The sequence below is a fragment of the Pezoporus flaviventris genome, unplaced genomic scaffold (genome assembly GCF_033815535.1).
Source record: "Pezoporus flaviventris isolate CSIRO_AGI_PZ_B2104156 unplaced genomic scaffold, CSIRO_AGI_Pfla_v1 ptg000267l, whole genome shotgun sequence".
In the NCBI taxonomy this organism is placed as follows: Eukaryota; Metazoa; Chordata; class Aves; order Psittaciformes; family Psittacidae; genus Pezoporus; species Pezoporus flaviventris.
The window spans coordinates 124,767-138,403 of record NW_026892814.1 but is presented as its reverse complement, the minus strand read 5'-3'; the positions used below and the strand labels follow the sequence as shown (position 1 = coordinate 138,403).

General features: G+C 39.2%; 1 protein-coding gene across 2 annotated transcripts in view; it reads right to left on the bottom strand.

Moving 5' to 3' along the window:
• The window catches only part of SEPTIN7 (septin 7), a 54,973-nt gene that overhangs the window by 2,706 nt on the left and 38,630 nt on the right, over nt 1–13,637 (bottom strand). The window contains exons 7-12 of one of the 2 annotated variants that reach the window (XM_061442993.1): nt 12,139–12,231; nt 10,884–10,980; nt 8,797–8,848; nt 8,052–8,177; nt 3,792–3,812; nt 800–935 (exon numbers count right to left, since the gene is read on the bottom strand). In XM_061442993.1, the coding sequence (XP_061298977.1) occupies nt 800–935; nt 3,792–3,812; nt 8,052–8,177; nt 8,797–8,848; nt 10,884–10,980; nt 12,139–12,231 (525 nt within the window). The remainder of the gene's footprint in view (nt 1–799; nt 936–3,791; nt 3,813–8,051; nt 8,178–8,796; nt 8,849–10,883; nt 10,981–12,138; nt 12,232–13,637) is intronic. The other variant, XM_061442994.1, reaches the window with a different exon arrangement.

The following is a 13,637-nucleotide window of genomic DNA, read 5'->3' as shown; positions in this document are numbered from 1 at the left end:
AAACCCAACTAAATCATCTAGATTGATTTTTTTCCTCTGATCCAGTATGCCTTGGCTCCTTCCAGTGCTTAGGCTGCCAAGTGTTTCAACTACCTCTCCAAGTTTCCTCACTTCCCCCCAGATTTGGAGCCAAACTTTCTTTAGGAACTTCTCTCTTTGGCTTCTTATGAGAAGCTGCCCTCCTAAAACTCAGAATTCATTTTCTACTGAAATGTAATTTTATAGTATCTTAACAAGAGCTGCTTGAAGCACAGAAAAAACAGTTTCACCGTGAGGGCTTCTCCTGGAGATGACAGGAATTAAAATAGGAAATATTTTAATAATTTAATATAAATGTATGTTCACTGACAATAACATATCCCTCTTTCTTAGCCTAGAAACTCTCATGTCGATGATCTCTTATCAACATCTTAGCAAATTCCTGACATGCTTTCTTAACATGCAAAGCAAATTCTCATTACTGCATTGACTTATGTAAATCATGAAACTCCCAAGGACATTTTAAAGCACATGGAAGGAAACGGGCATAAAAAGAAAATTAAGGAGTATTTTGTCATACTGCGACTGTGAAAATAAAAAGACAATGCATGCTAACATGAAAATTACATTTTAAGTTTGGGTTTGTACCATTTCAGCAATGACAGCAAGCTGACAAAGAGTAACTGAGCTGTCTTTAGTCCCAGAACCTAAGCGTGGAATCAGTTCCTAGAGAGATGCTATGTTGTAAAGTCTTGGCAAAGAGAGTCATCCCTACACTTGTTCAGTCTCTGCATATGGGGGTTTAAGATGTTTTCATTACCTCAGCCTCAGAGTCCTTCAGTTTCTGAACTTTTTCTTTGACTTTCATATCAAACACCTGCTCCATCTCCATTTCCATTTTTTTCATCTTGGCTACATGCTCCCTCCTTTCCTCCTCCATCTGTGCCAACGGGCTCCTGCCATGAATCCAGAAGAACAAGTTAGATAAGAACCACCTTTTTCTGTGTCTGTTACGTTAGGGCATCTGTAAAAAACACGATCAAGATGCTGACGCATTAAGGGAATTAACACCACTGTATGCACTGCTAACTTCGACTCAACTTGCATTATTATATTAACTGTTCAGTTAAGCTTTCCTCAAAAAGACATTTCATAAAGTATCTTTTCCTCCCCCACAATACTTTTACATTATATTTAGGCTAATAAACTCCTGAGTTTCTGTCTTTAGTAGAACCTGGTCATGGGAAGAGAGGAAATCAAAGTTACAACCCCCCCCCCCCCCCCCAATTAACATGTTCCAAGTGATCTTAAGGCATCTTTTTCCTTCCAGTTCAAATAAATACAAAAATTAATGGACATAATCAAAATTTAAAGAGCACTGCAGACAAAAGATCCATTTCCTCCCTAAATCTTCACTGTTCAAAGTGAGCCCAAGAGTAAGTTACACATTACACCTGTGTTGAAGGCTGCGGTCATACTTTTGAAGCGACAGCAACTTTGGGCAACTGAACATCAGTAATTCATGAGAGCGTTAGGTGGAAATTTCCCTCTAGAAAGCTATTAATAAACTTAACCTATAAAAATAATGTTAATGATTTATTATTTTCTCTATATACATCATAGTAAATGCTTTCCTGGATTTCACTGGATTCTTAAAGCTGTATAAGCCCTCTAATCCACATGATGGTGCTACAGGTTTTAAATAGCAAGTTTCATATTAAATGTCCAATAGAATAGGATGATTTTAATCCAGTGATGATTGCTACACAGCCTTGTAAGAATTTTTTTGCTGTTTGACAAAGATCAAAACAAATCACTGGCTTCTTGTTGCAGTTTTGAATATGTGTGGCTTAAAATGAAACAGAAAAAGAACTGAATGTGTTTGGAAGCATTGCAATCAATCAGCAGAGGATATCTACTGGAATGTATGCAAAAGTCACTCAGACCAGAAAAATCTAAAACCTAAACCCTATCAAAAAATAGTATTTTCATTTTAATTTCTTTAAAATACCCAATCAAAACAAACAAAAAAAGCAAACAAAACTCCACCACAACCAAACCTCAAACTGTTCTGATTCAAATCATGCAGAGAAAGTATTCTAAAAAGAGAAAGGAACTGACTTAACTTTCAGTGGTGACTGAACGTAATTAACAACATCTACTTTGATTCAGACTTTGCCATTCATCCTTAAAGGAAAGCAGGTTATGTATCAAATGCATGGTCAACACCTGGTTCACTATTAATGTCTCATTTTATCCTTCCTGCTTGCCCATTTTCAGTAACTATCCACACGTAAAAGTAACTAACACCATATAAACTCAAGGCCATATGAACTTTTTCCTCCAGTACTAGCTCTTTTAAGGTGACAACTGGTGGGGGGAAGAAGGAACCAAAACAAACGGTTAAACAGTGAAGTACAATACTACATGAAATTAAGGAGCAAATGAAAGAAGTGGTGAGTAGCAGTCTGTGGAAGCTGACCTGCTGTCAAAACAAGGCTACTGTTACCTTTCAGAAGTGTAAAGTTCTCAAACGTATCTGCTCTTCAGAAATTAACCTAGGAAGTAGACCTGAATACTGAGGAATCGTTGCTGCAGGTCCTACAGACTTGAAAGACCATGAATGTCCTTCTACTGGCAACCCAACAATCTAACAGGGATGTCGCAGAATCACAGAACAGTTTGGGTTGGAAGGGAGCTTCGAAGGTCACCTTGTCCAACTCCCCTGCAGTGAGCAGGGACATCTTCATCTAGCTCAGGTTGCCTAGAACCACATCCAGCCTGGCCTTCAATGTCTCCAGCAACGGGGCACCCACAACCTCTCTGGGCAACCTGTGTCAGTGTTCTATCACCCTCATTGTTCTTCCTTACATACAGCCTGAATCTCCCCTCTTTTAGTTTAAAACCATTACCCTGTCGCAACAAGCCTTCCTGGAAAGTCTCTCCCCATCTTTCTTATAGGCCCCTTTTAAGTACTGACAGGCCACAATATGGTCTCCCTGAAGTCTCCTCTTCCCCAGGCTGAACAACCCCAACTCTCTCAGCCTTGTGAGCTGTTTTTGACCAAGGGTAAAATTCAGTCTGCACAGAAAACCCGAGTAAAAAGTGAGCATTTACAGCTGAGAGTTTCACAACGTAGGTCACAACTGGGTTTTGCTAGGTCTTACATATGTGACGTGGGTAAAAGCACATCATCCTGTACTTGATGATGAACTTACAGACGGGATTTGGACAAAAAGAGCTGAAGGAAAAAACCCAAAGATGTAAACCTTCTACCTGATTCAACAGGATGCATGTTAAAACAGCCGAGTTAACCTGCAGAAATTAAACGTTATTCTAGATACGCGCAAAGCGGAACCTCAGCAAACCAGCAACAGGATAAAAGCACGGCCAGAAAAGATTAAAATAACTAATTCCACAATACAACAAGGAGTTGTACATTTACAGGCAAGGAGGAAAATTCCACTAATTCTTTATAAGTATCTACATAAAGGTGATGGAGCTATGGAGAAACTGGGGGTATTTCTTCATATATGTACTTCTACTTATTGTAGACCAAATTAAGCTCAACCAAAAAGTTTCTATAGGATGGGTTTTTACAGACAGATTTGTCACTGAAGGTATTTACAAACTACTAAAGATTACATTAGCACAGCTTTAATGCTATGGGGGTGTGAAGGGGTGGGGAAACCAATTCCAAGAGCGGGATAACAGGAAACTGTTTGAAATTTGAGGCATTAAACAGTGAAACCTTCGTTGTGTTTACAAATCCGTTCTTTAAGGTTTTTGGAAAAATTTAAATAACCACTTACATGCCTTCAACTGTGTCAAATCTAAAAAACAAAAAATACAGAAGCTTAGCTTAGCAGGCTTAAATCAAACCACAAACCAAAAAGCAGTACTTTACAAACTAAGCTCATTAGTAATAGATTCCTAAAGCTTATTATGTGCTCCCCCAAAAGTCAATTTGTCCATAGTAAACAGAAAGATTGTTAGTTAAAGCTTGTTATATTTATTTCAAATTCAGTTAGTAAATCACTACCTCATGTAAATATTAATGCAGGTTTGATGGGCAGGTACTTCCAGGAAGAGTTTCCCTAGAATACACATGCTTTTAAAGTGATATTAAATCTTTTAGTGACATGAACAACCACGTGCTCCAAACAAGTTTTTGGAAACCAATGTTGTATTGAGTTTACCTGTTCATTTAAGATATCATCAAAATATAATATTATGATAATATTAAATATAATAATATTAAAATATTATCATCTACTATAGGACATTGTGTTAAACCCCCTGCATGTTCTGGTGCTACAAAAAGAGCAGTCGGCTCCAAGGGCCAGCAGAGGTCTGCAGAAGGCTTGGCTGCAGTGGCACCTCCCTAGACCATGATGCTTAACCTCAGCATGCCTTGTGTTAGCACTTCATTTAACACTAAGGGAGAGGAGGGAAAGCGAGAGAAGGGAAGCCTGAAGATTCTGATCACAAGTCTCACCCTACAGTAAGACAGGCTTAACAACAGAGCCATTTCAGAGTATTTGCTAAGAATATTGGCAAAAGGATATAGAATCCCAGACTGGCTTGGTTGGAGGGGACCTTAAAGCTCATCCAGCTCCTTCCACAGGCAGGGACCCCTTCCACTAGAGCAGCTTGCTCCAAGCCCCTGTGTCCAACCTGGCCTTGAACACTGCCAGGGATGGGGCAGCCACAGCTTCTCTGGGCACCCTGTGCCAGTGCCTCAGCACCCTCACAGGGAAGAGCTTCTGCCTAAGAGCTCATCCCGGTCTCCCCTCTGGCAGGTTCAAGCCATTCCCCTTGGCCTGTCCCTACAGGCCCTTGTCCAAAGCCCCTCTCCAGGTTTCTTGTAGCCCCTTCAGGCACCGGGAGCTGCTCTAAGGCCTCCCTGTAGCCTTCTCTAGGCTGAACACCCTTCTAACTGCTTAACTTAAACAACACAAGAAGGCCCTATGCACTGTGTATTTTGTCACCCTGTGTGACAGGTTATTGAATAGTTTAGTAGATGGATATAAGCTCATCTTTACATTGTAAAATATGACTTTCAATAAATAAGGTTTTCCTGTTAAGCTCACTGAAGACAGCAGCTTCATACAGCAAACGGAAAAGATTTCTACAATTAAAACATTTACATTTCAGAATAAATGCCAATTTGCCCACGTCATGTAACACATGCATGAAATTACAGTTACCACCTAGCTTGAAGAGACAAGTTACCCATATAGGTGAAGGTTAGCCTTGACATTTTATTGTCTTAATAGTTTGGATGTTGAAAATTTGAAGAAACCAGATACTAAACCTAAAATACAAAAGAAGTAACATAATCATGGGAAATACCTGCTTTGGATTGCTCTTAGTTTAACAAGCTACTCGTAGAAGAGACAACTGCAAGTTTCACCAAATCAAAGGAGACAAATCAGAGAGAAAATTAGCAACTGGACAGAAAGAACTGCTTCAATTCATCTCCATGGTATTAGCAAACCTCATAGCACATCCTTCTGTTGGTTTTCATGCTTGCATTTTTGTGCAGAGAAATACGTGAATAGTTGCATGAAAACAAAGATTTGCTAAGATCGTAAAAATACAGCTGGTTTAAAGGTACAAAAGGTTAAGTCTCCAACAGCTGCCAGTAAGAGATGCTTCTGGAAAAGCACAAGAACCACTGCATGTACATCTCCTCTTACAACTACCCTTCCAGCTTACAAAAGAAAGGCAGCTCAGGAGGTTCCAGAGCCAGGGGCTGTATCTGTGTTTAGCAGAATGCCTGTAATACCACCAGATAGCATCAGAGCACGTCTCTGTTCTCAAACAGGATCTGTCCCCTTTCAAAGAATCAAATTTCCAGAGGCCAAGTCAAATACTGCCCCATTTTGAGACACACACTTCATGCAAAAGGAAAGCAGGCAAGCATAAAATTCCTATGGGGATGTACAGATAAACTGTTAGTATTTGTTCTTCCCTCTTTCAGTTATTTTCCAGGAAGATACATGGTGGTTAGGAAAATTCCTGCTGTGCTGCTTCAACCATGCTAGATTCAGAACTGCAAAAATGCACTGAAGCCAAGAAAATTGCTGCAACTCCACATATGGATAAGGTAACAAGATAAGAATAGCTTGAGTTGCTTCATAGCCGGTATATGTGCTCAATCATATGTATTTACTTATCAAGGACCGCATATTTGGAGGAACAAGCTTTAAGGAAAAGGTTCAAAGTATTTCTTCCAAGTTTTAAATAGACTGGGTCACCTTTCAAGTGGCTGAATCAAACAAGCTGTGATCATTTATTTCTTCTCTGGAAAAAAAAAAAAGAAGAGCTGGCAGCTGAAAGCTCCAGTTGCATTTATTCACCTCTGAGCTTCAGCACTGCAGTGTTCTGAGCAACATGTTTCTTACAGAGAAGAGTGTTCCAAAAGGCACAGTTACCTGGAAATATTCAGGTGGGATAGCACAGTGACCTGAGATGGCAGAAAATGCTTCAGGAAGAGGAATTTCAGGCCGGTTTAGTGTAAATTCTAGCTAAAAAAAGAAATCTCAGCAAAGCTCTCAGCAACTGATGGAAGCTTTGGGGGGAAGGAAAGAGAATGAAGGACATGAAAGTAGTTTTGAAACCTTCTGGTATCAATTTATACAGAAATACATCTTGCTATGTTTGCAATATGGGAATAAAAGGTCATTAAAAAAATAAATCACTGCATTGCTCTTTTTAAGCTGAACACAGAATAATTAATCCTTATGTGGACTAAGTTTGTAGCTTCAGGCTAACACTAAACTAAGCATGCACAAAAGAAGAAATGGCCAAAGTGTTACCACTAAAAATAAGATGGCAAGAAACATGACAGTGAGAAGTAACCTCTATGTTACGGATATGCATATATAAAAACTATTATCTTTAACACCTGCCTTCACTACAAACTTTATGTAAGTTTAAGTACACTTCTGAGGACTTGATGTAACTGACATGTACTATTGTATTTCTTGTCAGTGCTCAGCAGGGAAGTCTTGTGTAGGCTCACACTGGATGAAACTAAATTGTGTCCACTTCAATCATTCCTTCACAGTCACTTTCAAAGCATTAAGAAAATGTAGAATAGACACTCCTGTACGGAAAATGGCTTTGTGGATGTCATATGGATGGGAATAGCAGATGCTCCCATGTAATTTCAAGGATCTCTTTCAGGAAGAACAGCTGTAATTTGGCATATTGTTAGCTGAACAGAATATTTTGGTTGGGAAATTTGTATTCAGAAAAGAGTATTACTAATTATTATTTCATCACTAATTATTGTTGATACAGTTGATCCATGCAGAGCAGGAAAAGTACTTAAATTTAAAACTGTAGCTATTCTCAAGCAGCGGCATATAATGCAGAACACAGTAGAGCCTACTTTTAAATCTTCCAATAACTTCATGAGGTTGGCAAACAACTTGCTGTCAAAGGCAATTAAAATGACATATTAGGGTTAAAATAAAGAAGCAACAAACCAAAAACCCTCTGCGTTGCAACTCTCCTCTCACAAAAGATAAAGATGTTGTAATCATTTCCCTGCCATGATAAGCAACCATAGAAGTAGCCGGGGCAGCACTTCAAAGATGACAGTAGCAGGTCTGGATTTTCCAAGTTTCTAAACAGATATTAACCCATTCTTGCCAAAATCATCCCTGACACTTACTATTGAGCATTCGTGCCAAAAAAAGCAATAATCCCAAAAGCAGTATAGAAACCAAAACAAAAACACTAATGAACTCTCTTTAGAGCTGAATCTAACTAAACCCCAGTTATTTAACGTGTTCAGTTAAAGTAGTGTGAATGCTAGTGAACAGAAAAAAAATAAGTCATAAGGAAATAGGAATATACTGTCTGAACAGGAGTATACTGTCTGAAAACAGACCTGAACACAGTGAAGAGGCAACTGACTGGAAGAGAAATACAAACAACACTCCCCTTCCCCCTAAAATATAGTAGAAAAATCCCACCACACATACACAAAATCAACCAAGCGACCAAAAACCAGAGCAAAAAGATTCAAGTGCACTACAGCCTTCACAAGAACTTACTTTGTTAGCTGCCCTTTGTTTTTGTTGTTGTCAACACCATTGTATGTAACAGCTGCCAGTTTTCTGCTTCTGTAGTTCTCATAATGTACATTGTTAGTGACATCCTTCAGGTCCTGCATATGAGTTCTGTCAATAAGAGTCACTTATCAGCTTAGTGCACAAATACACAGAAAAACATCAGTCTGTGCTCAATGTGCAGATTGACTTAATTCAATTATATCTCCCCATTAATGTCCCATTTCCTACAGTGTTGTCATTCTGCCATTTGGAGCTGTCAGGACAACACAGTCACAGAAATACCAAATTAGTTTTGCACTGAACTATCTCCAGTTTGCAATATTCCAAACATTCACTTACAGATCCAACCTTTGGAAAAATTGAGTTCTGTGGATAAACTTGCAAGGATTTGTAGACCAGATATGGAAACTGCTTATTACTACTGTAGTAGGTGCATCAAAGCATGTCAGCAATAACGAACAAGCCAAAACTTGCTAGTTTCTATCAACTTGGGTTCCTAGGGTTCATCACAATTTTCAACAAGAACAAGTACTCAGAATGTAAAGACAGCTGTTTAAAAAAAAATCATCACCACCACCACCACATGCTAAATGTGTGGTTAAACAAGATAAAAGTATAAGATACGGGGATTAATACCAACTCACCACCTCAAACCCTTTTTTCCTCCAATATATGACTTCCCAATCTCTCAGACACTAGAAAATATGTTACCTGTTATGTTACTTACCTTATCAACATGTTCCTCAGAATTGTGAAGTCGCAGTGCTCACCATTTTCAACTGCAAAGAGAGGTAAAGTTTTGTTGAGATGCCAACCGAGCCTTAGACAGAGCTAAGGCTTTTAGATGCCACCCACTGCCTGTATTCACTACAACAGAGTACTTCTAGCCTTTCCTTACTAAAACAGAATGCATGTTAACCTTAGGGAGGCAATGACAATGTAACTAGATCAATGAATCCTACCAGCGAAGTTCCTATGCTTCCCTAAGCTGTACTGGCAAACCGAGCTACAGCAGAATAAGCTACTGCAACAGACATAGTTTCACCTGTTTAACTAACTTTGGAGGACCTCTGGAGGCCCTGCCAGTGCAGCTGTATAAGGATCAGACACTAACTGAAGATGCCAGTCTAGATTCGGCTACATCCAAACCTCCAGACAACAGGCTTAACACAGTCTGTTTACCCTGCCCTGCCAAATGGGTTTCAAAAGTCTTCATTTTAAGTACAGGAAGGATGTATATTTCATTTGATGCAGCTGTCATTAGATGCCACTTACTCCACTGTGCCTATCATTCATTGCTGTAGAAGAGACTGAGGCTGAGTGGGATTTCCCTGATAGACAATGAGACAACCCTGAAGAAAAATGCCCACCCCTCTGGCATGCAGAGGGGACAACACAGAAAGCTCTTGGCAAACACAGAAGAAAGGCATGAGGCAGGTTCCAATGTGCCCCTGAAGTAGAGATGGACATTTTCGTGGGAAGGAGGAATTAAAACAGGATGAGGAAATTAAAATAACCAAGTAAGTTCAGTGACTCCTACAGAAAAATAAAGCATGCAGCCTCTTCATGCGCCCATCTTGCATCTGCACTCCTGCAATATTTTACCCCATGGTTTTACATAAGCTGGTAAGCTCTGCTCAGACAGTACACGAAGTCACAGTGCCAAAGCAGCATCATCTCTGAGTATTCTGTCCTTAGCTGACAGACTCAAAGGCACCTAAAGAGGCTCCTTTTAGTTAGGCTACTTCCAAAAGTTGTACAATCACATGAACATGAAACATTTGTGAAGTTTGTCTTAAAATAAAGAGAAGCAGCAGCATTCTGTACCTCTCCAAAATGCCAACACAAGAGCCTTAAATAAAGCTTGATCCTTTCTGGCACAGCTGGTTCTTACTTCCTGCCAAACCTCATTTCCTGCCAGACACGCACTTCAAAGTGCTACAGCATTTCTCTTTAAAGCTTTGGTCCATACACTGCTTGTTGGTTGAGCTGGGCTTCTTTTTGTCTATTTTACACTGCATCAAATGCATACTCCAGTGCCCTTGGAAGGCAGAGATAGTCAGAAAACAAAAAAAATCTCCTTTAAATAGATGCCTACTGCAAAGAAGTAGTTTAACAATCATGAAAAAAAACCAAAATAGTTTAATAGTGATTGTTTCACTATACAGCATGCTGTATCCTTTGGTAGGATGGTAAAAAGGTTTAATGCTATGTGCCAACTGAAATCAACAAGCAGCATTAAAGCACAAGCTATGGCTGCCAGAAGAACAGGCAGTTACTGTCAGGCCTCTAGTAAGAGTAGGAGTTGAGTTTTAAGTAAGTTTTAATTTAAGATAAGTATTCAATTCATTCCTAGGTATCTTCCTGTTGTTACATCCTAGGAATTAAGATTCAGAAGTTTGGAGAAAAAAAAAAATTCTTCCAGAAACTTTAAACTGAATTTATGCTATTTAAGCCAATCAAGTTAACATGTATAATGTGAATATTCTAGAAAGAAGAATTTAAGAAACATAGTTTTTATATGAAGACAATTAAAAGAAAGCTAGCAAATAGTGTAATATAAACTTCATCAACTGCAGTAAGTTACTACAGGCTTTACAATTCCTCACTGAGGCTTCAAAAGGAATCTGCTTGCAAAGTTATGCATTACTGAAGCTTTACCTTGTTCCCAGATTGTCAGAATAACAAAATCATATATTCAGCAACTTTCCAGAGCAAAGTACATTCAAATTAAGCATTTTGAACATTTCAAATACAGACCGAATTCTTATAAGTTTTAAAGGGATAAAGAAAAAGCATCATGAGAAGCCTTACCTTCTGCAACACCCCATGGGTACTGCCTTCCTCTGACTCTCTTGCCATTGACTTCAATGATCGTATTACTACCCACCACAGCAAGAGGTAAACGGTCCTACAAGATAAAGCATTACTTTAAAAATCAACATTTCTACTGCCAGTACTGAAAGCATGCCCATGGATAAACTTGACACATACAGTTTGGTGCTAGAACACTGCAGTGGAGCTTACCCAACGTGCGAGAACAGTTCTGTTTACTGACCTCTGCCTAGTTTAATGACATACATACACCCCTACTTGAAATTCCTGATACAGTTGCATTCTGTAAATCTAGTTAAGAAACAGACATTACTGTTAATTAGTAAGCTAAGCAACAGGCAAACCATTTCCTATTTACTCAACTGCACAGTAATTATTTAGCAGTTCATATTCCCACTGGCTATAAGGACTTGGAGCAGCTCTTGTTCCCAGTTTTCAAAGGTTGGGCAAACAATTACAAATTCTTCTTGTCAGCTGAACCAAAAATGCCTCCAGTGCAAGAAGCAACAAAGGAGCCAAGGGCAGCTTCAAGCAGCTGAAAGGAACTGTGTACAATGCTATGTATTTTGGACTTCTGTCCTTGCTCTTATTCTGCTCTTCTTTCGGGGCTTAGTCCCAGAAGCGCTTCCATTTGTGCTGTTGTGTTTATCTATCCTCGGCGATTCCCACAGTAACAAAGAATTAAAAACTCTTGCAAGCTGTTAAAGCTACTGAACAAACAGAAGCAAGGCTCAAGAAACATATACAAGATGGACCCCAACATAGAGGAACAGCCCAAAACCACGAGTAAACAAAGTAAAACCCTTTCAAGAGCCTTTTGATTTTCTTTAGTCATTCATCTCCATTAAGGTTTCAGTATATCAATTAGTCAGCTATTAATTGTAATGCACATACTCTGTGCCATGCACACCTCTGAAAGACAACCCTTGCCTCCTTCAAAGCTCAGAATCAAACAAACTGTAGTAGGTGGCTAGAAGTCAAATAGGGATGGAATAAAAAGAAAGTGACCTTTTAAGAGTTTATTAATGAACGTGTGATCCAGCCCTCTCATAGTGAACTTTACCCCTTAAAGGACTGTCATTTACTGCCTCTGCAAAGGAACACTGACTCTTAGAACAGCTTTACATCTGATTTGTATCTTCTAAACATTTTGGTGGGCTCCTCATTAAGGACAAGAAGCTTTTCACTCACTTCCCCCCCGCCCCCCCCCAGCTTTTTACCCCCCCAGATTTACCTTTATCTTTTTAACAATCTTATTTTCTTCTTCATCATCCGTTTCGGGGAATTCATATATTTTAATTTTGTGTTCTTGGATTTCTTTCATTATCTAAAACCAAAAACGTTATTTGAGAAATTCATACTTTGTAATAACTCCATTTCTTGATGCAGCCAGATTCTCCCTCCTTTTGCTTGATATGCAAGATTGTAAGTAAGATATGTAGCACCATCAGCAGACCCCAAAGGATTCATAGTTGTGACCATTTCTCCTTAGGCAGAAGACAGGATCAGAGCCAGAGCCTCAGAGCTAACAGAATACCATCCATAAGACAAGGCAGCAAAAATGAATGTCAGTTTTCTAGAGCAGGACAAATAGATTTTCATTATTGAGAACTCAACCTGCCCATGCAAAAACTAATCCTGTACAGCCTAAATCCCGTACAGCCTAAATGCTCAGACTAGTCTGGCAATTGAGTCCCTCAAACCCCCCCAATTTGAATAGATAACTGCAGGCATACTTCAGCCCTTTGAGTTCCCACATTAGTGACTGCTCTCGCACCTATTCTGTTCTGTTTCCAGCTCACCTGAGCATCAGTTGCTCGAAGCCGGATCTCCTGCCTATTGTAATAGAGCTGGTGACTGATGGACTGACTTGAGCAGTTAGCTGTGTTGAAAAATATTTGCAAGCACCCATAAGTATGTGAGAATAACTGACAGGATCCTCAAGAATGAGACTGTACTGATTTGGGGCTCCATTTGTCTGAGGGGTTTTTTTAAAGCCAAGCTGATGAGTTCTCCAGAGTCTGAGAATGGAAAACAATCAGACCATTCAGCTGAGAGCTGCACTGCAGAGCCCTGGGGAGTATTTCTGCTTCATGAATTTGCAACCTTACAAAAGTATAAGCTTCCAGTTCAAGCAAGGGCTTGTTTTCAGAGTTTGATTTGGGAAAGTCTCCCCTGTTTAACATCAACTCATTGATAAAGCTGCTTATAAACTCAGAGATATTCTGTATTCTACCATTTTTCCCCCCCTTTACATCAAAAAACCCTATGAAATGCAACCAAAACAGACTTCAGAGCTACAGCACCTTGCTTATGTTCCTCCAAGGCAGAAAACATCCTTTAATTTTTAGTCTTAAATCAAGACTATAAACAACAATACCTAAATGTTCTACTCTGATCATGTAGTTGCAATAAAACATAAACCACTTGGAGATATTAACACCAAATTTATTCTATAAAGACATCTGTCAGTTTATCAATGTTAGACTATCTCACCATCTTTAAAATGCATTACCACTGCCCGAGACTCAACAACAGATATACTGAGTCTCATCTAATCACCTGAAGCTTTAATAAATACAGCACATCAACATGAAAGTGAACACCACAATACAATCAGTAATACCATGATACTGCTAAAATCACCCTTTTTTTGCTCCTTTAACACACAACTTCTGTTAGGCTCCTAAATCTTGACAGCTCCCTTCCTCCCTTCCTGATTTTTATCTCAAC